At 38.4% G+C, this 25,654-nt stretch overlaps 1 protein-coding gene across 3 annotated transcripts in view; it reads right to left on the bottom strand.

Annotated features, from left to right (window-relative positions):
- Positions 1 to 324: 324 nt before the first annotated feature.
- ZNF395 (zinc finger protein 395) overlaps positions 325 to 25,654 on the bottom strand; it is a 67,514-nt gene continuing 42,184 nt past the window's right edge. For 2 of the 3 annotated variants that reach the window (XM_074287584.1, XM_074287585.1), the window contains exons 2-10: positions 21,952 to 22,219; positions 19,752 to 19,981; positions 15,395 to 15,504; positions 9,089 to 9,324; positions 8,009 to 8,109; positions 6,544 to 6,829; positions 3,489 to 3,581; positions 2,010 to 2,113; positions 1,228 to 1,473 (exon numbers count right to left, since the gene is read on the bottom strand). In XM_074287584.1, the coding sequence (XP_074143685.1) occupies positions 1,362 to 1,473; positions 2,010 to 2,113; positions 3,489 to 3,581; positions 6,544 to 6,829; positions 8,009 to 8,109; positions 9,089 to 9,324; positions 15,395 to 15,504; positions 19,752 to 19,981; positions 21,952 to 22,206 (1,527 nt within the window). In that variant the 5' untranslated portion in view covers positions 22,207 to 22,219 and the 3' untranslated portion in view covers positions 1,228 to 1,361. Of the gene's footprint in view, positions 1,474 to 2,009; positions 2,114 to 3,488; positions 3,582 to 6,543; positions 6,830 to 8,008; positions 8,110 to 9,088; positions 9,325 to 15,394; positions 15,505 to 19,751; positions 19,982 to 21,951; positions 22,220 to 25,654 lie in introns of all 3 variants that reach the window. The other variant, XM_074287586.1, reaches the window with a different exon arrangement.

The raw sequence follows: 25,654 nt of genomic DNA, 5'->3' as shown, positions 1-25,654 counted from the left end.
GAGTTCATAGGATGCTCACACTGGATATCAGAACTTCTTTTCTCAGAGAGGCAAATTAAACAAGAGTAGAATTGGGTCCCCCTCAATTCCCTTCTCCATTCCCAAATTGCCATCTATCATATCATCTTTTCACCTAATCGTCCCCTAACCCTGCCCTCCCTGCTAGAACCAGACACATCTCTAGCAGCTGGGGGAGATTAGAAGGGGAAAGACTGTCCAAAATGAGAACGGGAGAGGTTAAGGAACCTACTATGGTCTCTTACAGATCAATAAGGGAAAAGGAGGTTAGCAAGATAAAACATAAGGAAAAAAACCCCAAGGAGGTTCTTTGTTGTTTTTGTTTTTTAATGTGACATATTTCTATAATGAGAGGTGTAAAAGATAAAGGAATTTCACTTTGGATGGCAGCAGAGGTTTCAAGGAAGGCTATAACAACCTCCAGCATTTCCTCACTGAAATGGAAAAAAAAAACCAAACAAACAAACAAATGCTCAAAGCAGTGACGATTCCCCTTTGCAATTACCCTCTGCCCTAGCTTGGCTTGGAGACTCTTAAAAATCCATTAGGGCAGGTTTTCAAGAACCAAATGAGATGGGCTAGGGGTGAAAACTCATCTAAAGGAACCCAGATTAAAATAGCTTGAACAAATGTATTTGTATTACTAAAAGATAAGATGTCCTTTCATTCCATCGATGCTGCTTGATGAAAAAGGATGAATCTTTCCTTCTCCTGAAGCATGCACTTCAAAGAATGCACTTGGTCAAATATCCAAGCACCCTTTTCTCTTGACTTTCTGTTTCTATCAGCATCAAAACCTCCTTTCCTCATGTGGCCAGTGGAGTCACTTTTGAAAAAAATTCATCCTGCCTCTCCTGGGCAACAAGCAGTTCATCTGGGACGATTTCTGAGAAAATTTGCCAACTCAGCAGCAGACCCAAGATTGCTGCTCTTTCTATTAAGCATCAGAAGAACCTGTCCCGGCATGGGGGGAAAATAACAGAAGGAAAAAAAGAAAATAATTCTTTGGTCTCTGAGTCACTACAGAGCACACAAATCATCAGCTCTGACTTTCTCCTGTTTGCTGTGACCAATGGGAGGGAAAAATTCTCTCATTTCCTTGCCATTTCCAAAAACAAAACAAAAAATCCCCACCAAAAAAAAAAAAAAGAATTAAAGAAAAAACCCAGTTAAACCTTGACCAAAACATCCCACACTCAAAAATCTGAACTTGAATCGTTAGGCCACTGCTGGAGGCTCTGGAGACACTGCTGCGTCACTTCCTCCTCTGGGCTGCCAGGTCAGGGCCTGGGGGGTGGGCCCTGGGACCAGGGAAGTAAGAAGTTGAGCAGGTTCAAACAAGTTCAATCCAGGAACCGTTGACAGGCCTTTTTCCACCGACAGGCCGTGCACCACTGGTCCCGATGCTCAATGCCATATACCTTACGGCACTTCTTGGCTTCTCCACGGGCTTTCCTGTATAAGAGAAAGGGGAGTATAGAAAGACAGACATCTGTAATAAAGGTGCACCAGGATCCCCATTATTATCATTATAATGATTTGCATGAACCCTTTCCTAATCCTTCAAGTGCTTGTGAATAAATGCATGATATGACTCAAAACGTACTTTGTATTTAAATACTTTGTTTTCTTTTAATATTGATGCTGTATATCTTCTTATATGTTTTTGACTATAAGTGCCATGAGAACAAGGAATATTTCATTCTTTGTATTTGTATCCCTAGTGCCTCACACAGCATATGTAGTGGACACTTAAACAGATGCCCAGTGATTGCTAATTAATCCACTAAGGGACTGGCCAAGGGAAAGGCTGTATAAATAAGAACCAGGCAATGGGATGGTTCAAAAGATAAACCAAGAGGGCCCAGAAGTTCCCTATGTCCACTGGGCATTGCAGGGGAATGGCTACCACTGTTTATTTCTGCATGTTTAAATTCTACTTATACTAAAAATCTTCCAAAAGTTAAGATGGGTCCCAGTAGGAGACTCACCTGGTGCTGCTCTGGGATCGGGGTGGCGATGTGACAATCAGGTGGGATTTCAACGTAGGTGGTGGCTGCTGGGGTTCACTGAAGCTTAGTGACCGGCTCCGGACCTGTACACAAGAAAAAGGAAAATGTGCTTCAGGCTAGGAAGCAATATGTATACCTAGGCTAACACTCTCAAGCATCAAGCAATACTCACTCAACCTGCCATGTCCTGGATGCTAAATATTCTCTCTTTGTGGGGCGGGAAAGATAGCCTCTTAGTGACAGATATTCAAGATGAATAGGGTCTAGCCAGAACAGAATTTTGTGAAACTAATTGTGAAGGGAACGAAAAGGAGGTACGTGCCTTTAAACTAAGGGCTCTTTAATCTTTTGTGTGCCATAGATCCCTCTGGTAATTGATGAAGCCAATTGACCCATTCTCAGAATAGTTTTAAATGAATAAAATAAAGCAATTGGATTTCAAAGGAAACCAGTGAAAATCATAGTGCAAATAAAGATGTAACTTTTTTCCCCATCCAAATTCAGACCCAATGAAATCTATCCAAGGTCCCTAAGTTAAGAAGTCCTACTTTTAAGTGTTACTGAACATCTAGAGAATCCAGGACCGGCAGGAAAAGCCTTCCCTCTGCTCTGGCTAGATCCTGAAGCACTCTCTAAAGGCCGTTTAATGGTTCATCTCCTTACTAGATCTGGCAAAATTTCTCTTCCAGCTCTCTTCTTAGGATTTTTTGAACTCTACTCACCTTCCTTACAGAACTAGAATCTTCTGTCTGGAAAGAGTCAAGTGCTCACAGATAAGGGAAATGAATATGACCAACTAAGAAGATTTTAAAATTAGACAGTACATGGCACTGGTACTACTGTATTCTCCCTCTTCATAGGCAACATGTTTTGGTGGGAAATATAGTGAGAGGTGACCCCTCTCTACTTTTTTTTTTGCTATATAGTAGGTACCTACTTTTTTTCCTTTAGCATCTTTTCTCAAGTGTTTCTCAAATGAGAAAATGTATAAAAAGCACACTGCAAATTTTAACACACTACACAAATGTCAATCAATATTTTTTTCTAACTTCTTCCTTTATTCTAATACCAAATTTCTACTTTTTTCACCATTTTCCTGAGGGATGCACCATAATGTGTTCCATATTTGCCAACAATTCCAACTTTCTTGGTACATTAAGCCAATGTTTCCTTCTGTAAGTTAGCTCAGCCATTGGCACCCACAGGCCCACTTTAGTTCCACTAATATCATCTGGGGCCAAAGGGGTTTTTTGATCTCTTATATCATCCAAAGATTTTCTCAACGATAAACTTTTTCTCTGGTTTCACTGGGGTTGGACCCAGCAGAGAGACAGGGTGATCTTCTTAGGACTTCATGTTTCAGAAGAAAGAAGCAGGTTTCATCTGTTTCTGAGGTATCACCTCCCTTTCTCCCATCTTCCAGATATCTGAAAGTCTTAGAATCACAATAAGACTTACCGGAGAGAGGGATGGGATAGTAGAAGTGGCAGCAGCCCAGCTAATGCTGGTATATATGTGTGGAGAGACTGGGATCTGGATTGATGGTAGTGCCTGAGAGAAGAAAAAAAATTAAAATGGGTATTATTATAATCAAGCTAAATATATGTAATAAATAAATCTAGTAAAGGCTAGATCTTGAGTTTTTTTTGAAGTTTTAAAAAAGTTATTTCCAACTAATTTTCATATTATAAGCAATGTAGAAATACAAGACCTGACACATTATGCTATTAAAAAATAATAGAATTGAAAATGTTCTGGGAAGGAGCCAAAATGGGAAAGTAAAGGTAGGAATTCACCCAACTTCTCCCCCAAACCATTCCAAAAAATGATAGAATTTATGCATCTGAACATACCACCAAAGTCCACCAACCCACCATCACTACTGCCATCTCATGTGTCTATACCTCTTCAAGGATAATTAAGTACCTTTCACCCAGCAGCTCTGGAAGGTGGAAATTATAAAAGGATGACTTCCATTTTAGAGGAAAAGAACCTGAAGCTCAAGGGACAAAAGACTTGAGCTAGTCTGAAGTCATATACACATTTACATCTGCTGGCTAAAGGGCTGATGGACTTTTAATTGGACAGACACACTGAGAGGAAGGGAAGGAGTTATTAAGCATCTATGATGTACGGGGCACTATGCTAAACCCTTTACAATTATCTCATTTTATCCTAACAAACTCTGTGAAGTAGATGCCAGGATTATCCCCATTTTATTGTTGATGAAACTGAGACAGACACAAGTTAAGTGATTTCCCACAGCTAGTAAGAGCAGGAGGTCATTTTGAATTCGGATGTTATCTAGCACTTATCCATCAGACCACACTGACCCAGCAGTGGCTCGATCCAGGTCCCTGCTCAAACCATCCTGCTCACAGCTTCTCTTTGCAAAGTGTCTTCAGAAGCAATTTACAGCCCATATGAGAATATGAGTTCCTTGAAAATCAGGGATTGTTTCCTTTATTGTATTTGCATCCCTAGTGCCTGGTACAACAGCTGCTGCTTAATAAAGCCCTACTGACTGACAGATAAGAAAATCAGTCTCAATCTCATCAATAGTCACTAAAGAACATCACTCAACTTAGTTATCAAATTTGGCTCCAGTGATTTTAGGTTGTTTTCTAAAAGCAAAACCATTTTCAAAACACAAATGTTTACTAAGACTAAGGACATTCAAAAGAATTGCATTTGGTTCCAAAGGCAATTTCCAAAACCTAGTTCCCAAAACAGTATAAATAATGGCAGTATTTTTTGAAACAAGTACATAGCCCCTTCTAGCAGCTATAATGTTCATTTGTACATCTACATCCTAGATTTTTAAAAAATCAGTCACATGACTTTATAGTAGCTAATACTTCTATTTTATAAAAATATGCATTACAAATATTTGTATAAAAATAATATTTGTAAAGCGTTTAGCGCAGTGTCTGGTACATAGGAAGTGCTTAATAATTGTTTTTTCCTTTTCCCTCAGAATAATAACCTTTAATCCTCAGAGTGGCTACTTAGAGCAAAATGGAAAGTTGCCAATGATAGTAGGGAAGGAAAGACAATAAATAAATATTTATATATCTACTATGTGCCAGAACAACCTTAATTTTTTTGCCTCCTCAGGCTTCTGATTCTCCAGATTATCAATAATACCTTCCTCAATTCAAAAATTGCTTATTCCTTTGACCAAGATAGTCCTCTTTGAGGCTTATATTCTAAAAAGGGCAATGAGAAAAAGAAAGTCCTCATATATACCAAAATATGTATAGCAGCATTTTTTTTTCTGGTGACAGAAAAGGAAATAAAATATATGCCCGTTAATTTGAGGACGCTTAAACAAATTGTGGTACGAATACAATTGAATAGTCCTGTGTTGTAACAAATGATATATGTAATAAATACTGAGAAGCATGGAAACATCTACATGAACTGATGTAAAATGAAGCTAGCAGAACCAAGAGAATGAACATATGAATTAACTATAGTAATGCAGATAAGAAAAACTACAAAATAATTAAAAATTAATGCTTTAAAAAGCATTTAGTAAACTCTTACTAAGATCAAGCTATTGTGAGGGTACAAAGACAAGAAAGAATCAATCCCTATCCTTGACCTAACATTCTACATGTTTAAAAATTACTATAAAATAATTTCATGAGAAAGAGACTTAATAACAGGGAGAATTCAGGAAATGTCTCCTGAGGGAAGTGTCTGGACCTAGGCTTTGAAAGAAGGTAAGTTGGTAGATGTAAAAAGGAAATGAATTCTAGCCGTGAGGGACCACTTGGGCAAATGAAAGCAAGGCAGAAGATGGAAGATTGCAGACAGGAAAGAGTTAGCAGACCAGCTTCACTGACATGGAGAGTTTGTGAAGAGAAGTAATATTAAATGAAGTAATTGGGAAAGCAGGAAGCCACTGTGGAGAGTTTTAACCATCACACTGTAAAGTTTATATTTTCTCATAACAGCAATAGGGATGGAGTCACTGAAGATATTTGAATAAGGGACATCAATTTGGCATCCCGTTGTATTTACTTATTCTAATAAGCTAATAGTTTTGTGTTTTTTTTTCCCTTTCTTGAAATCTAGCATAAACCTATGGCCTCCTCTTGATGTACTACCTTCACAGCTAAGAGACAAACAAAACAATGCTAATATGGTCACCCATCTCTGCTTTGAATGTTTTCCCCATATTTTGCAGGGAGTTGTTTAGACAAAAATCTACAATTTTTTTCCAACTCAGGTAATGAATTGGCATTATAGTGTTACTGTGGTAAGGGAATTTCTTTTCCCAGGGAGCCAGTCCAATCTGGTTCCCTTGAGAATAAACTGAATTGTTCTGGAGAATTAGTTATAAAAAGGATCAGAAGCTTAATTAATGGGTTAAGCCTTAAGCCAGTTAGACTCTAGATCAGAATACCCAAATATTAATCAAGTCTGCAGGTGCCAGTGGCTACCACATGTGCCCAGGATCACTCAAGGCAACCCAAGATCAGTCCAAGCCTATGTTTCCCCATACCTGGTATGCATGGTCAGCCTGAATGTGCCAAAAAGATCCAGGGGCTGACTTGCTGAGAGCACCAGTGGGCAAGTAAGGTTCCAAGACAGGGTGTTCCAGGACTAGCGACTCTGCCTGGGGCAGAGGCGGTGGTATGATGGCAAGGGGTGGGTTGGTCAGATTCTGGACGGGAACTGCCTCAGCCGTAGGAGTAGCAACTGCCACAGCAGCAGCTTCCTCCTTCATCTGCACCTCTGTGTAGTAGAAATCCTCTTCCCGTTTCCACTGGTCAGAGTCCACACTGTCCCTATTGGAAAAAGGAAAGGGAGGTCTCATAAGGATTCAGTTAAGAGAGCAGACATCCACACTTTGGGAAAGTCAGAGTAGTCTGCCAGGAAGATGGAGGCAGAGGAGTAAGTGAAAGGAGAAACTCAATAGGTTTCCAAGGGGAAAGGGGGGAAATATCCCAAATTGGCAATATAAAGGATGTCTATGGATTCTACACTGATTCCAAAGGTGGAAGGATCCCCCTTAAGAAGAAACTAGCCATCTTTACCTTCCATCTCCTAACCCTGCAATACCATGGGTACTGAAGTGTGAATGGGAAGTAATTTGCATGGAATGGTTACAGAGCAAATCAGGGATAGAACCAGAGCAAAAACAGAAGTCTTCTCTCTCAGGCTCATGCCATTATTCTAGACTATTCATCAAGTCAGCAAGCACGCCAGGCACTAGACTAAGTAAAAACAGCCCCTACTCTCATGGAACTTACAGAATAATCAAAGAAGAACTGTTTCCCCCAATATCTCCCTTTACTGTAGCCTTCATCTGACTCCCTGTTAAAGAATTGCCCCTAAGTCAGTATTTCTTCTTCAGAAGAAGAAATCCTCTTCTTGAGTCAGTATTTCTTTCCTCAAGAGTTGTGAGTGGGTTTCCACCATGATGAGAACCTTTACTGAGCCTAATTCAGCTTTACAGAGAGGCAGTTTCTCCTGGTCTAAAAGTGTCAAAAATTAAAAGTCTCAATTTTCCTCAGGAAGAGCCAGCAAAGAACCCAACTACTGGGCCTTCACTAGCTTAGGAGGTATCAAATCTAACCAACTGCTCTCTCTTCCCCCACTCAGAAAGTAGGACCATTAAAATAACTTAATTCAGCAAGGAAAGGAAAAGATATTCATGGGAAGGGGCCCTTGGCAACACAAATAAAACAGACACTCATTCAGCAAATTTCCTTCTTTTTTCCCCATAAGGACTGAAGGAAATAGTTTTTGACAGTCTCCAAGAAGAGGCACCAGAAACCAGGAGGAGCTTTTAAAAATCAGTCTTGGTGTGCGCTGGGAACGAGAAAGGTGGTGGCAAATGTACCAATTTCTCAAAAGCATTCTGGGGCTGAAGGTATAGAAAAAACTACAAGGACTCTAAGAAAGAAAAGGAACACCTGAAGGATGAGGCCTAGGTAAGGCCTTGTACCTGCCCTTTGACTTACCCCAGGTGGAGGGTCTTGACATGCCTCTTGATACCCACAATGGAGCGCAGGACTTTGCCACAATTTGGCCATAGACACTTATACATCACCTTCACAGAGTTCTGGAGAGAAAAGAAATCCTAGGCATTAGGGGACACTTCTTTTTCTCTATACTCCCTTTCCCACCTAAGAGACAGTGCAGTAAGATTGGGGTCTGCTTGCTGAAAAGCTAGGGCCCTGGGCCACAGAAATGTCCTAGAGGTTTGTGTGATGGTTGGTGTGAAGAGAAAAAATAAATATGAGAAATCTCTATGTAGGGGTATGAGCAATAAATCTGAGATTAGAGTGAAAACTACAAATCAATCATCAACTCCTTTCTAGCACTGGGAATAAAAAATAAAAAAGCAATCCATCTTTGCCTTTAAGAGCAGAAATCTAAAAACACAACAGGGACATGAGAGCTCTGAGAAGAGGATAATGAAGGTCCTAAGAAGATTATATGATTAAGAAAACTTTGGCATTAAAGCAAAAGGGGACAAAATGTTTTGCATGATTTCATATGTGTGACTGATAACACACTTCTTGCTTTCTCAATGGGTTAGGGAGGAATGAAAGGAGACAAGGAGAGAATTTGGAACTCATATTAAAAAAAAAATTCATATTGGGCCAGCTAGATGGCACAGTGAAGAGAGCACTGGCTCTGAAGTCAGAAGGAACTGAGTTCAAATTCAGCCTCAGAAATGTAACACTTACTAGCTGTGTGACTCCAATTGCCTTGCCAAAATAAAAAGAAATTTAAAAGAAATTTAAAGCAGGAGAGAAAAATGAAAAATAAAAATTGTAAAGTTAAACAAAATTTAATTTTTGATAATTAAAGAAAGGTTGTCCAAGACAATCAGTATTATATGCTGGACCCATCTATGTTGTGTCCTTGTTCATAGGACCAACTTAATTCTAGTCTGTCTCGTCTCTGTCTCTCTGTCTGTCTGTCTGTCTGTGTCTCGTCTCTGTCTCTCTGTCTGTCTGTCTGTCTGTCTGTGTGTGTGTGTCTCTCTCTCTCTCTTTCCCACACCCACACAAATACACACACTCCCCCATTACCTTTCTCTTGCGTGGGGCTGGCTCATCCATCAGGAAAGGATCAGGGTCTGTCTCAAAGCCATTGTCTGCTTTTGGTGAGCCAAAAGCCTCGCTTGAATATTTGGGGCTCGCTTGAGGATGGGGAGGAGATGGAGTGGAGATCCCACTGCCCCCACTCCAGTGCCCACTGGTGGTGCTGCTGCCACTATCTGACACATCTCCACTCTCCTTCCATGAGTCACAAGCTGTTTGGGATGCTGTGCAGAAAAGACAGAGAAGAGCCCCAAAGGGCTGTAAGCATGGTTATCCCATAGAATTCCTAGGATTTGGTACATCTCCATGCCAACTGGAAACAGCTTATTTTTTTCCACACGTACATATTTATCTCAAACAATAAAGCCCCAAACACTGGGTGACAGAGACAACATGACTATGAATTCTAGCCTGGAAGTCTGGATTTCTAGATCTCATTCCTGTTTATGATATTGGCTTACTGGATCTTCTAGGAAGATGACCTATCTTTCTGAGTCCCAAAAAAGCTGGAAGAGATATTCACAGGCCCCCTAAGGGTAAATATAAGGATGAATGAGAGCAGAGAATTAAAAAACAGAAGAATAACACCGGGGAAAGGCATTAAGTCAACATCTTTCCCACCTGAGGAAGAATGGAAACATCAAATTATCTTGTTTACAACCAGGGTTTCTTGAAAAGAATGATCATAAATATTTTCAAAATATAAAAGTATCTTACCAAGGGCTAATGGTTTACAAGCAATTCAAATTCTTATCACAATCAAGATGAATATCATTATTGTTATTATTTATTATAATAATAATAATCACTAACTCTACAATGCTTTAAATTTTTCAGTGTTTCACACTTATTATCTCATTTGATCCTCACAACAATCCTATGAGACAAATTCTGTAGTCATTATTATTCCCATTTTATACATAAAAAAAAAGATTCCCAGACTCCAAGTTAAGAACCCTTGCAAATAAAAATTGATTTCAGTTTAGTGCAAAACTGATTCCTTGCACTAAAATGCTAAAACCTCCACCATCCAAGAGACAGAAACATATAGGTATCCTCAAGTACCTAGCAACATGGAAGACTTGATAGTTGACAATTCGAAGTTTAAAGATATCAATCAATTAACAAGCATTTATTAAATGTCTATCAATATACCAGAGGCTAGGATCACAAAGCAAAAATGAAGTCCTCTCTGTCCCTAAACAACCATAATCTATTAAGGGAAAAACTACATACACATATAAGATACAAAATCCATGCAAAGTAGACACATTCAATTTCAGAGAAGCTTCAGGAAAAATCTCAAACATCTGATTAATTAATGCTTGGCTATTACTATACAAGCCAAGTTCTATGGGTATCAAAGAATGGAGGGCACCAAAAACAAATAGGCAGAAGAGGGAAAGAGTGAAAAGAAAAAGTAAATAGATCTTAGGTCCAAACTCAGTTATGAGACAATGCAGTTGTTAGCTGTGTTTTATATTCTAAGGGCTGGCTTTAAATTGTCAAAGTAAGACAGCTTTAAAGATTCTTCAAAAGATAGAAGTTGTATCCCAGGTTAAGTGCTATTCTGGGTTCTGATTCTGATCAACAAAAAAGGAAGTGTTAAGGGAGAAGACATGCATATGAAAACAAACAAAAATAAACCTTCCACTGGAGAATTCTACAATTGAGATGGAAGCTGTCCTTATGAAAAAGTATTCGTGAGCAAACTGAAAAGGCTCTGTCCTATAGGATATAGCACCTGAACAACCACTGGTAAGTGGGAGAATTCATGCTGCTGTTCCCAGGAGAAACAAATGGAGCACCCCACTCTAAGATATTTAGAAGCAGCTGTGTCTAGAGCCAACATGGCTGACAAGGTATATTGTCTCTTCAGGGTGCATATCCAAAATATGGCAGAGGCCTTGCCATGATTCCTCGAATCCACCAAACACTCTCTGCCTCCTCTAATTCACATAAGAAAAAACTGATTATCATCAGAAAAATATATAAAAATGACCTTTTAAATTTGTGTTTGTGCCTGGAAAATAATAAGAATTTAATAAATGACTGTCTCCTTCCTTCCTTCAAAGTCCTACATAAAAAATCAGAAAGACTTAGGGAAGCAGGTGGTATTTTTACCTCTTCAAGCCAAAGGTCATAATTGAAAAAAGAAAGAAATGATATGGGAAGTGAACAGCTGACTACATAAATGGTGCCAAAGAATATTTGGTCTAGGAAGCCATAATGGCTCCTGATAAAGAATGAAATATAGTTCATTAATACCGGGAATAACATATTTAGCAAAAGATTTAATAACCTGATCAAACTGACTTTAAGATGAACTTTGAAACACAAAGAGAAGAGGAAGAAAAATGCCTAAATAAACTGTTCCAAATAATACTATAAACACATGATAAAGAACAAAGCAATGCAGTCAATGTATAACCAAATAATTTTCAAGTGAAAACACAAGGAAGTTACTTGGGCTAAATAGCTATCACCTCTGATTTGTACATGCCAATACAGAGTTTAGACAACAAAGCAAAAAACAGAAGTACAAGGTAATCATTATATCATTAATGATCGGAAAGGATTCATGACTACAATACAGCAAAGTGGAGAATATATTTTGTTTAAAATATGTATTTATATAGGAATAGAGGAGGTTGCATTGTATCTAAATGAAGCATAGACAAACCTGAGAAAGAAAGCATGATGGGAGACATTAGATGGTCTACTGTGGCGGGGTGGAAGGGACACTGCCCTCCAGAATCAGATTCAAGTCTCATTTTAGATGCTTAATATCTAGGGGACCTTAGGCAAAACACAACCTCTCTGGGCCCCAGTTTCTTCATCTGGAGTTTGAACTAGAATGATTTATGCAGTTCCTTCTAGCTCTAATGCTATGATAACATTGTGCAAAAGTATTGTTGGACTGTCCAGACACAAAGTGACATTTTCCTAATGCAGATTATGAAATTGGCCAAGAGATAACATCCAGCAGCCAAAAAGGACTTTAACTCTCTGCATATCTTCTAGAAATCGCATTGTGCTCCAAGCAGAATATCTGGGAGATTAATGACTTCCCATTCTGGGAGATGAAACTAACAATAAAGATGAAGTAACAGTGAAAACTACTATTGTACTAGATTTAGTCTGGACTAACAATAAAGAACTGGCAGGTAATGTGGATAGAAAATTAAGAAAAAAGTGACCGTGTCCCATGAAGATAATAACATTGGACAAACAATGAAGACCAGCACTAGAGGAGAAGACTTCCCCATGCTATCTCAGATGATCTCCCCTGGGAAAATTTTTAGGATTGTAAAATCTTTCTGTATCCATTCTCTACTACTCAGAGACAGTGGGAGAATGCAGGTGTTCACCAGTCTTTACACAGCGCTAATGTGTAGACTGCACCTTCAGTTTTTATAATTACTCCTGCCTGTTTCTTGTTTAGGGGTAGTCCAATTTCTCTCAAATGCTTGGCTCAGGATAAGATAGCATTGCAATAAGTAGATCATGTGTCTGAAAAGCTTAGACAATAACTTATTTTTCAAATAAGGCAGGAAACAAGAATCTTACAGTTACCAAATGTTCTGTAAGATAAAATAGGAAAGACTCTTATCAACTCTTCTATTGCCATTAAAATTACGTCAGACCTCCTCACAGTGGGTTTCAAAGCACACTGTCACGACATTTGTGGTAGCAACACATTCCTGCCTTTATCCCACTTTTTTGTCCCATATACCTAAAATAGTTTCCTACTTAAGGCTTCCCTCAAATCCCACCCCCTGCAGGAAAATTGCAGGCTGAGTAAATGAGTCATGTTTCCAAATTTTTAGACCTTGAAACTAGCACAACCCACTGCATTACAGGAGTTCCAAAGCAGCTCAAATATTGATTCCTGGTTTAAGTCAAATATCAGGAAGCATGCACAGTTTAATCCTGATGGGGACCATCAGGCAAAATTTAGGAAACACAGAAGGGATCTGGTTCAAGAATCAAGGATAAAAATAAAAAGGAGGTCAAGATCTGAGCAAACTTTGACCCCAATTTTGTTCTTTCCAACTGTCTACACTTAAAGTAACTCTATATATACTTGAAGTTTTAAAGGGGGCAAATAAAGTATTTTTTTTAAATAGGTGAAAAATTAAAAACCAAAAAAATAATTTCTGCTTACATTATGTAGATAACGTATACATGTCATATCACCTTAGCAGGTTCTTTAAAAACCAGGACTAAGGATGTGTATATTCTGTTTACCATCAGTACAGTATCAAAACTCTGTAAATGAACAAATAAGCCTTTTTTTGAGGCAGTCGGATTTAAGTGACTTGCCCAAGGCCACACAGATAATAAGTATCTGAGGCCAGATTTGAATTCTGGGTCTCCTGAATCCAGGGTTGCTGCTCTATCTTCTGTGCTGCCTATGTGCCCTTGAATAAGCATTTATTAAAGTGCTATGTGCCAAGTATTGAAAATCTGTAAAAATGGGTGTTACCTTTTATGTGCCTATAACAGACTGTAACAGAACATTGTTTTCTAGACAATTTCTAATGCCACTAATTCTACAGTAATCTTTGCCATCTTTCCCTATACAAAAATCAATGCTCACGTAGCAATCTTGAAGAAAAAAGCCAAGAATAACTTTCAGAAATTACGGAATACACTTAAATAGAACCCAGTTTTAGAAGGTTGTCAAATTATATATTGCTTTATAAAATAAATGCATTCAAGAAAATTAGCCATTAAGTAAATGCTATTTGCCCATTTATTCCAATGATAGTCAGCTATCTTTTATGATTTTTAAAATAGTTAATTCCTTAAGAGAACCTGAAAACATTTCAGAGAAAGAGATAAGATGGTGAGTGGAACTGTGGCCAGCTGGAGTACAAGAGCAGAACTGTTAGGACTTGGTGTCTTTATAACTATCTATTGTCCCTTTGTACCAATTTCCTGAGACTCTTCTGGCTACCCTTGCCAAATCTAGTGGTAGAATTAAAATTTTATGTGGGTCCTTTTGTACTAATATTTCAGGGCTTTGCCACCATCACTGAGAAAAACACATTTAAAATACACACAGACACTTACATATACGTGTGTATGTATATATGCATACATAATAAACATGTGTATGTGCTATATATGGTATATACTTATGTTATCATTTATATCTTTATGTTGTATTTATATAATATGATAATAGTACATAATGTTTATATCATATCTACTACATTTTTCTTTCTATTTCTATATTATAGCATATATGAATATATATGTAAATGTATATGCTCCATTCTTATAAGTTCAGAACTTTGGCTACATTCTTCCTTTTGTTAAGTAGCTAAAATGTGTTTACAGAACCAATAAAAGACATTCTGTCTAAATTATATACATCAGTTTATTCCTTGATATTAAAAGAGAATAAAATACTTGAATGTCAGACTTTTTAAAAGTAACTGATAAGTTAATCAATTATATAAATATAAGGAGTTTATACAGTCACTTTTCTTACAAAAAATGTCATGTTGCCCCACAAAACTCAGAATAATTGGCAATTAAGTTAGACTGACTGTTCCAGTAAGTAAAGTTGTTCCCTGGGAGTAAGTTTCAGGCCAGCCTTACAACTTAATTTAAAAACCTTCAGGCCCACACAACAAATCTGATCAAACTACTAATATTCACCAACCATTCCCCAAAGTTATGGCAATGGCATGTTTCAAAAAGCATTCAAAAAGAGAATCAAATCAATTTGCTGTGAGGTCATATTTTTACTTTCTATTAATTTTTTTTTTTTTTTTTTTTGCCTATTCCTGGACTGATTTCAGGCTTAACTGGGGTTAGGCCCTGCAGAAATGTCCTAGTCTACAAGGCTGAATTAAGACACTTAAGAGAGGGATATGAACATTTGGAGGCCACCTACACTATTTTTCCTAGTAAACAAAATATCTCTCTGCTGGCCTACTTCAAGTTTCCCACCTTAAGTGCCTCACTTACTCCCGTGGAAGAACTTACTCATCTGGCCAGTGAGACTCTGTCCAGTGCTCTCATTCATCTTCAAAATGCTCCAGGATCCTCCTCCCCAGGTGAGCAAACTGAGGAAAGAGAAGGGAGGAACTAACACAGGATCATTCAGAAAAGCATGAGGTGGAATATGACTGGGAATTGAATTCAAGAATCCTGATGTCCAGGCCAGTGTTCCTTGCTTGTGGTGGCTAAAAAAAAAAAAGTTAAATTTAAGGGGCCCTCTCCAAACCAGATACCCATATCAGTCCTTTTCTCGGTGGGGTTGGTGGTAAGACTCACCAGGTAAATTGCACTCAATTCCAGGAGGACTTTGCACTACTGGGCTGCAAGACAATGTAGTCAGGACCATGGCCGCCATCATCTCATCCATCTCCACTGCATCTGATTTCCTGAATCCAAAAACAGAGAGAGAGGATAATAAAGATTAAGATGGTCCCAAAGAACTCCACAATCTTTCTCCTGATGACTGTTTGCATGTGTATTATCTACTCTGGAGATTACTGCAATCCTACAATTCTAGGATACATTCTGCAATATTATTGGTTACTCAAGGAACAAAATCAAAATCGATGGAGGAGAGAAGGGAACAAGTATTTATTAAGCTTCTACTTTGTGCCAGGCGCTGTGCTATACACTTTATAAATATTTCAGAACAAGCCTCAGAGGTAGTTGCTATTATTTCCTCATTTTACAGATGAGAAAACTGAGGTTCACTCTATTCACAATGGTTCCTGGTTTTCCCTAACATATAACATGTTTTGCACAAGACATGTATAGCACACAGCTCAGATTTCTATTAAAAAAAAAAAAGTCATGTTGTGAGTTTTATTGTTAGTATAGCAAGTGCAAACTTCAGACCAATCCCAAATGACTTGCTGGAGTCCAGCCCTTAAATTCACATCCTGTCATTAAATAAACAAGGTAACCTCAAGAGGCTGGTACTGCAAGTACTATTGCCATTTTACAGATGTTGAAACTGAGGCTTAGGCTGGTAAAGTGAATGGATTATGGTCACATAACTAATAAAGGTCACAGGCAGAATCTGAATGTAGGTCTTCTGGAATCCCAGACTAATCTTCTTTCTCTTACATGAGACACAGTGATTGATTCAGAGACAAAAATGATGAAAAATAAAAGTTGATGGCAAAGAAGCCTATAGAAACTTTTAAATATTCAAATCATTCTCCTATCCCTTTTGGAGAAGGGGCAGGTTTTGCTCCATACTTCCATACAAAACTAATACATAACTAAAACAAACTAATTTTATCCTTTCAAAGAAACCAATCAATCAAATGATCAGTTCTGAATGTCAACAGGACCTATTTCTTAAGAAAAAGTCCCATAAATTACAGACATTTTAAGACTTTAAATAAAAATTCCCTAAACCAAATTTCAATGATCAAATTCTTCCACACTGGTAAAATCTTCAAAATCTACAAAAACTCTTTCGAAAATAAACTTAAGTTGTTTGAGAATAAAATTATAGCTATGAGTTAAAGTTGAAACTACCAAAAGAAAAAGTTGAGACATGTTTTGAAATAAACTTCTGGAAAGAATTCCATTATTTGATAAGAGATCCATGTTTATTTCATTCCACCAAAAATAATAATTTATGGTATAATTATAGCTAACATTAACACCTTGTTACATGATTTAAAATTTTCTTTCATTATGACACATGATTTAAAATTTTCTTTCATTATGACATGGAAAGAAAAACAGCCATGCTACCCCATCTCAGGCCTCCCACAGAAACACCACCTAGGATTTTATGCCCAAGAAGCCTGTGACTAACGGTATCCCTTATCTCTATCTGCAGTTTGATCTACCTCATGCAGGGGAGCAAGCAACTCCATTAGAGAGGTTTCAAGACCATAAGAAATGCCTCAGCTAACATGGTAATCCCCAAACCACAGATACTTAAAACCTGAAAAATAAAAGTTCTCACCACCTAAGTCCTGGGCACTATCAAATGGTTCAATATTAGAAATGACTATGATCTTCTTAATCAAAATGACTTCAAAAAGATGATTTTCTATATTGATCTTCTCCCTTCTTTACACTCTAGTCAAACTAGATCACTTGCCATCTGGAACACAGGATCTTACCACAGCTTTGTTTCTGAGTCTTCCAAACTCCCAGGCATTTCCATCTGTCCTGACACTATCCCCCCTTCTCCCAAGAACCACTGCCTTCTAAGACTCTCTATTAGAACATGAGTTCAGTTTTCCATTTATATCCCCAGTAGTGAGCACAGTGACTTGCAGAGTTAAGCACTTAAATGTCTCTTTATTCATTTACTTATATCTATTGAATGGGAAGCTATCAGCCTCAGAATCCAGGAAACCTTGGATTTAAGTCCTATTTCTGATATATTCTAGCTCACTGTGGATCAATAATAGCTTAACTAACCTCTCAATGCCCAATGAAATAGATGAACTGACAATATTGGGTGAATAAAGTATTTCCATACTGGGAATCCCCAACAAAGGTCTAGAAAAAAAAAATCTACCAAATATTAGTCCACATATAGTGCTTTATAGAGCTGAACACAAAAATATTTGTCCCCAAATTTAGGCCCTAAACATCACATCACTTTCTGCTGCCTGGTGGTGTCAAAAGGTTTGTAAAATTTTGCTTTAGAAAAGACCATGAGCAAAGTTTTTCCTCTCCCACTCACACTAGGAATGGTAAATAACAGTGAACAAGATTAAATGATAGGCAAAAGTAACAGGAATGTGTTATGTAAAGTAGTAAATAATATGTCTTTTACTTGCTAATACCCAGGTACATCAAACTGGTTTAATAGCATCTGAAGCAGCAAGAGCCTGAGCTGCCACTTAGCACAATGGAATCATGGAACTGAAAGGGAAGGTTATCTAACCCACTTCCCTCATTTTTCAGTTGAGGAAACTGAGGCCCACAGAGATTAAATGATTTGGGGTGAAAGTCATCATCAGAGCTGGGATTTCAACTTAGGACATCTATCCCCAGAGCCAGTGCTCTTTCTACCATATTGCTTCTCAGAGAAAATGCCCCAAACATTTAATTTCATAGGAAGTCATCACCTTTCATGAATTTGATGAAAAGAAGTTACAAACTAGAGGGAAAGAAAATAAGCATTTATATAGCACTTACTGTGTTCCAGACCCTATGGTAAAGTGCTTTATGTTCGAACAATATCTCATTTAACCCTCACAACAACCTTGCAAGTTAAGTGTTATTATTTACCCAATTTTACAATTGAGGAACCTGAATCAAACAGAGGTAACTTGTCCAGGGTCACACAGCTGGCAAGTGTCTCAGACTGAATTTGAATTAAGGTCTGATTCCAGGTCTGACCCTTTCTCCACTGAGCCATCTGGCCACCACCATAACTATGAAGGAGCAGGCAATAAAACCATGACAAATACTACCTAATGCCAAATTATAAACTGAATATTAAGAGCTGACGAAAACAAGGTGATGAAAATGCATCTTACAGAAGGATGGGGCAAGCCTCTGCTAACAATCTACCCAATATATCAATCTCAAAGAGAGGAAGGTTCCTTAATTTATTTAATCTTGATAGATCAATTTATACTATAGTATGTGGCAACTAAAAAGGTAAATCTTTTGGAGTTCTAGGAGAAGGAAATTATTCTATGGAACCCAAAGTTAAGTTGTTGTTCAGTTAGTTCAGTTAGTTCATGTCCAATTCTTTGTGACCCAAAGCATTTCCTGGCAAAGATATTGGAGAGATTTGCTATTTCCTTCTCCAGCTCTTTTTATAGATCAGGTAACTGAAGCAAACAGAGTTGAGTGATTTACTCAGAGTCACATAGCTAGTGAGTGTCTGAGGTTGCATTGGACTCAGTGTTTCCCCTCTCCAGACCCAGCATGCTACTTACTGCACCACTTAGCTGCCTTAAAGCAAAGTACCAAGTATCCAATCTATAATGCTTAGGATCATTCATATCACCAAATTCCCTTCTACAAAGACAAAAAAGGCCAGTTATAGGTGAGAAGGACAAAGAAAGAATGTGGAGGAAGGGTGAATGTCGTCGTCCTCTCAGAGAAGGCTGTAATAAAGCACTTGCTTATTTAGCCCTCTTTACAATGAGGTGAGCATCCCAAAGCAGCAATATGTCACTAGGAATGAAAGACTAGACTTGGAGTGAGAAAGACCTGAATTCAAATCCTGCCACAGCAGACACGTACCAACTCAGGGACCCTGAACAAATTATTCAGGTTCTTTCAGTCTCACTTTCCTCAACTATAAAATGAGGATAACAATAGTTACCTATTTCACAGAGTTATGAGACTCTCATGAGATTAAATACATAAAGCACTTTGAAAATTTAAGGGCTATACACTTGCTAGCTATTATTATTAGTTGATAATAGCTGATAAAAACTATTAGCTAATAAAGAGCCCAAAATCAAAATTCCCTCAAATTAAACCTGGGTGAGGGAGAGAGAGCCCCGAACCAGGGTCCCATCCCTAAAACTTGGGGCACACAGACCATAGCCAAGGAGCTGGCTAAAGGGACCCCTTTAAATCTTTGTCATCCTAACCAGAACTCTTCTTATTAAGCATCCCCATGACATACATAGCTACCCACACATGCAGGGACACAGGTCCTTCCCATACAAACCTCTTTGGGACATCAATATTCCTCGAGACAGATCTGTACACTGTAGTAGGAGCTGTCTGTTCCATGGCTGGGGGTGGCCCAGATCCCTTCAGCTCCGGCAGCCACACCTCCTCCGATTTGCAGCAGATTTGCAATTTCTGGTCCAGCAGCAGAACAGTCACCTTATCCTCTGCCCAGCTGTGCTGCTCCACTAATCCCATACACTCCTGGCCCCCATGCCACACGCAGACCTGGGAAAGAGAACAAGGGAAGCCTGCTATCAGTCCTGTAGATTTCCTCCTGGAGTTCTAACACTCCCTCAAGTTCAGATGCCCAGACCCGCCTTCAAGAAGCTACTGCTGCCTCCCCATGCCCACACTTTTCCCCCTGGCCAGGACCCACCTGCAGGGTCCACACTAAACACTCTGCATTGCTCCTTGCCTCAAGAAAAAACACATAAAAGTTCTAAGTCAAGGCAAAGAACTGGCTCCCTAATAAGGTCCTTTACAAAAACATAAGTGTTTTATTGATGCTTTTTAAAAAAAAAATAACAACAATAATGCTTCCTTGTCAGTTCCCAACAACTCTTTTCTGGCTTTCCTTCTTGTACCTAATAGAAGAATTCTTCTTCATAACAAAGAAACATAGATAAGTCATGTTATTCTATACCTATAGCCTACCAACTCTTCATTTAGATGTCAGAGAGAGGATTGAATGGAGACATCTTCCCAGCACTTTTAAACTTCACAAATAACTTTATAAGTATTAATTCCACATAACACTCCTAAGAACTTGCAAGGTAATCAGTATAGAAATTATCTCCATTTTACAGAGAGGGAAATGGAGACTCATGAAAATTAAGCCTTTAGTTAAGGCAATTGTTACTGTCAGAGGTGGGATCTGAATGCTATCTGATCCACATTCCTGAACCAATACTCTGTTCATTACACAACATGCTCTAATATCTGACAACATTCCCAGGCTGAGACTATGCACTTGGTTCTGACTTGACAAATGGCCTTTGATCTCTACTCTAGGTCTGCTCCTGGGGAAGCTAACTCTAGTCTAAATTGCTAATCTCATTTAGCCCTTGAGTTTCACCTGTTGCTATCCATGATTCCTGAATGACTAGAGATTGATCCCAAAGTACCTCTTTAAAACAAACAAACTTCAAAATCAAATGGCTCCTTGATTCTAAAGAGTCATTTGCTCTTCCCTTCCCCACTTCCCCAAAAAGAGCACACAGCATTGGAGGATCCAAGCTCTCTGACAGCATAAAAGAAAGAAGACGCACAGCCAATCACTTATCTCAAGATGCATTAACATAAAAATTTTCCACCACATACAACCCTACCCATAACACCAAAGAAGAGGAAGGAAAAGTCATAATATAATAGAGGAAGAAGCAAGTTTCTACATGTACCCAAAACCTCCAAGGCATGGTCAAAGAGAGACTTTATAAACTAAAGTTGGGTTTTATGATCTATATCATGAGGGTCCTTAATGCAGAACGATGACTGTCATTCACCACCATCACAGCTTCCAAGATCACAGCAACTTCTTTCTTTGTATATATCCATAAGCAGCCTACAGCTAACTACATGAACAGATACCTAGTGAAGTGAGCAGAACCAGAAGATCACTGTATACAGTAAAGAAAGTGTGCTTTATTTCTAAATTAATTCTGTCGTCCTATGAACCACTACATAGAATTCCCAATTCCTATATTTTTGTCTGCCTACATTTTTGATTTCCTTCACAGGATAATTGTACACTGTTTCAAAGTCCGATTTTTTTTTTTGTACAGCAAAATAACTATATGGGCATGTATACATATATTGTGTTTAACTTATACTTTAACATATTTAACATGTATTGGTCAACCTGACATCTGGGGGGAAGGGGGGTGGGGGGAAGGAGGAGAAAAGTTGGAACAAAAGGTTTTGCAATTGTCAATGCTGAAAAATTACCTATGCATAAAATTTTTGTAAAAATTAAAAAAAAATTAAATTTAAAAATAATAATAATTTAAAAAAAGAAAGTGTGCTTCTCTTATGACAAATGTAGGAGAGATCAGAAATGAGTGGTTTGAGAGGAAAAACAGCATCCATGACTCTTCTCTCCCTATATCCAATCTTATCCCCAAACTGAGAGTAAAGATTCTGAGCATTCCAACTCCAAGCCTAAGGGGACAGAAACACTTCCATCCATACCGACTTACCTTTTGCCCTGGCTGAAACACCACTTGCTGTAGACCTGGGACACCAGGAGCCATGAGGATCTCCTTTGAATGTTCCTGGCAGTGGTTGTCCTTGTAGGCAGGGAAGGGTTGGGGGGCAACCACCCCAACCAGCTCAGCATGGGAACCTGAGGGTTGTACTGCTGCTGCTAAGCCCTCTCCAGAAGCATTGGGGACAGACACTCGGGCTCCCAAGAGGGATCGCTTGCCAAGGCGCCGTGACAATACACTTGCCATTCTGCCTCCTTCACTGGAAAGAAAAATGAGAAGAGAAATAATTGAAACTATGTCCAGCAACTAAAAGGGCATCAGGGTCTAAGGTTCCAAGAAGGAATTTGAACTTTTCATGTATTGCTTAGATTTGAAAAATAAGGATGTGTTTCTCTTTGTCCTAATAAACTCAGCTTCTTAATAAACTGTGGTTTGCAACCCCATACAAAGTCTGAATGTGAGGATTGTGTAATTATTCTTATTACCAGTAAATATTGATTTGTATACCTCTTTTATATATCTATATAGTTAGGGTCAAGTAAAACTTTCTCAGGCAAAAAGAAGTCATGAGTGGAAAAAGTTTAAGAAGCCCTGCTCAAAAACACTCAGAAAGAACTCAAAATTTATGACCATAATAAACATGCTATTCTTTTTTCATCTTTCTCAAATACTAGCTTCTTTAAATACAAATCAAACCCACCTCAGTTCAGTTCAGTTACCATAGAGAAAACTAATTTATTGATAATTTTTGGAAAAAGTTTTCAAAAGCTTTTTTCCAAAACTAATGACAGCTGTTTTATTTGTATCTTCTTATAATGGGTTCCTTGTAAATTTTAACTTATTTATCTAGGCAATCCCCCAAGGACTATACAAGAAGAAGAATAATCACCACAATGTAACAAGCAAGTAGTAGTCCAATATTTGAAAACCTACCATCAAGGGCAACTAAGTAACACAGTGGAAAGAGTCATCTTCCTGAGTTCAAATCTAGCCTTAAGACACATACTATCTATGTGAGCCTGGGTAAGTCACTTAACTCTGTTTGCCTATTTCCCCATTTGCAAAATGAGCTCCAGAAGGAAATGGCAAACCATTCCAGTATCTCTGCCAAGAAAATTCCAAAAAGGGTTACGAAGAATAGAACACAATTGAAACAATGCAACAATAATGAGGGGGAATCCACTGGGAGAGCCCCTACAAAATCCAGACAACATTAATTTTCAGGAATTTTTGGTAGTTGAAGACAGACTTCATGCCCCTTCCCCCAAGTCTTCTCTGCTCCAGAATACATTCCCCACTCCCTCCCAAGTTCTTCAAGTGATTCTCTTATCACATGGTCTCAAAACCCTCCAGTTTATCAGTGTCCACTCTATCCCTGTCCAACAGCATGATGGCTAAAGCTAAACAAATATTCCAGATGTAGTCTGACCAAGGAGAAGAGATGAACTTTTCTACCTCATTCCTGGAAGTTATTGCTCTCTTTACTCAGCCTAAGATCACAATATCTTTTCAGCTGCCACATCACACTGTTTGCAACCCACACTTCCAGACCTTTCACAGACAAATTGCTTCCTTACCACAGCTGCTCCATCTAGTTCCCTAGAAGATGATTTCTGAACTTAAATGTAAGACTTTACACTTATTCCTCTTGGTTTCAATTTATTAGACTCAGTCCAATGTGCTCTGGCCAATCAAGATTTTTTGGGATCTGATTCTGTCATCTACTTGTGTCAGCTGTCTCCTCAGTCTTGCTTTTTGACAAGAATAATCACCTATGCTTTTATCCAAATCACTGATTGAAATAAATGGGAGATGGGCAGATAAATGAAATAAATAAATTAAAATGCTAAGCAGCACAGAGCCAAACAGATTCTTGGCAAGATCTAGAGCCACCTTGCCAAATTATTAATGGTTGCTTGTTGGAGTCTGGACATTTGACTAGTTCCAAACCCAACTAATTATGTAATATCATGTAAGTCAATATAACTCTATTTCTTCCAAAAGGAGAGCATGAAGTTCTTTATTTAAATGTTTTCTGGATAAACTTTATCTACAAGATTTTCCTGAGCTTACTAGTGTAAAAAGTCTCCAAAAAAAATTAAAGGCTAATTTATCATGAAGCCAACTCTAGCTTTTTGTAATCACTGCTTCCTTTTCCAGATATTCACTAATCATCTCTTTAGTGTTTTATGTTTAATCATTCCTAGAAACAGAAATCAATCTCACTGACAGAGTTTGCATTCTTCCCTTTTTGAAAATCAGGACATTCTACCCTTCCCTAGTGCCACAGTATCTCTTCTATCCTCCATGTTCATTCAGGTATTCCTGATAGCAATCTTATCTGCTGGTCTAAACAGTTCCCCTGAACTAGGTGATTCAAATTCATCTGATTATCTTCTGACTTAACTTGGGCACCAGTCCCTACAAATAATTTTTGTTCTCTCTCATTTCTAGAGGAAAACTTTAGCAGTAAAAATAAATACATAAATAAACAGAAACCTAGGGAGAACAATACCTGTCCAATGTGACCCAAGGCCAGAAGAATGAGAATCAGCAAGTTTCCCAAAGTTGCTATGCTTCCTCTATCATTCACACTATTAGACTTCCCAGTGAGACCCCCCTGCCCTGTCTGAACCTTGCTCTCTGCTCCTGAGATCAGATTTTGACAGATGAGCTTCGACCTTCTTTCTCCCAATGAAGCCTCTATACCATGTCTCTGCCTTCTATACATCATGCCAACCAGATGTGTCCTGGAGCCAGCCCCTACCTGCTCAAGCAGCTTATTAAATCATCAATGTTAGCACTTACATCTCTAGCAAATGATCAGGTTATTAAACTTCCAATGCAAGCACTTATGCCTCTGGCAAATGAGCAGGTTGTAAAATTTTCAGTATGACCATTTATGACTCAGAAATTGGCAAATGCTATAAATCAGGGTTTGATGTATTGTTCTGTTGATTTAAGTAATAGAGAAAATATTAACGATAGTGATTAAACTGGCACTTTCCCCCCCCAGAGAACCAGTCGGTCATTAAACATTTACCAGCACAGATTGGTTACCTCTCCTATACCTTTCAGCTGCCCTTTATGAATTGTCTTTTCCTATTAGAATGGGAGCTCTTGAGAACAAGTACCATTTTACTTGCTTGTATTTGTATCTCTAGTGCTTAGCACAACGGCTGGCAGAGAGCACTTGTGAAGTGATTACATAATCTATCTAAGAATGGTTCTCACTGGATCACAGGTTCTTTTCATAGCTACCTGAACTTTCTCAGTTTCCATTATTTTATCATCCACATCAATCCCCCTAATTGTGGGAATACCCCAGCCTCTGTCCAGGGCCCTCGTTTCTCATTCTCTTGATGATCCCCTCAGTGCTCCAAGTTGAAAAGTTCTCTCTCCCAGAAGTCTATTAGTTGATAATCTCTTTCCAGTCCCACATTACCAAATGCCTACTACACATTTTAAATGTTCTTCTGGATGGACTTCTCAAATTCAATATGTACAAAACAAAATTCATTCTCTTTCCCCAAAATGTCATCTTTATTGCAAACTTGTACATTTCTGTCACTGGCACACCACTATTTCAAGATATGAAAGGTTCACATTCCTAGAGTAATCCTCCACACCTCACACATTCATACAACCCAGCATCACTCAAGGCGACCTCCATAATACATCTCACATTCATCCC

Source organism: Sminthopsis crassicaudata, chromosome 2 (genome assembly GCF_048593235.1).
Source record: "Sminthopsis crassicaudata isolate SCR6 chromosome 2, ASM4859323v1, whole genome shotgun sequence".
NCBI classification, from domain to species: Eukaryota; Metazoa; Chordata; class Mammalia; order Dasyuromorphia; family Dasyuridae; genus Sminthopsis; species Sminthopsis crassicaudata.
The sequence above is the reverse complement of the archived record's forward strand: the minus strand, read 5'-3'. Positions and strand labels throughout refer to the sequence as shown.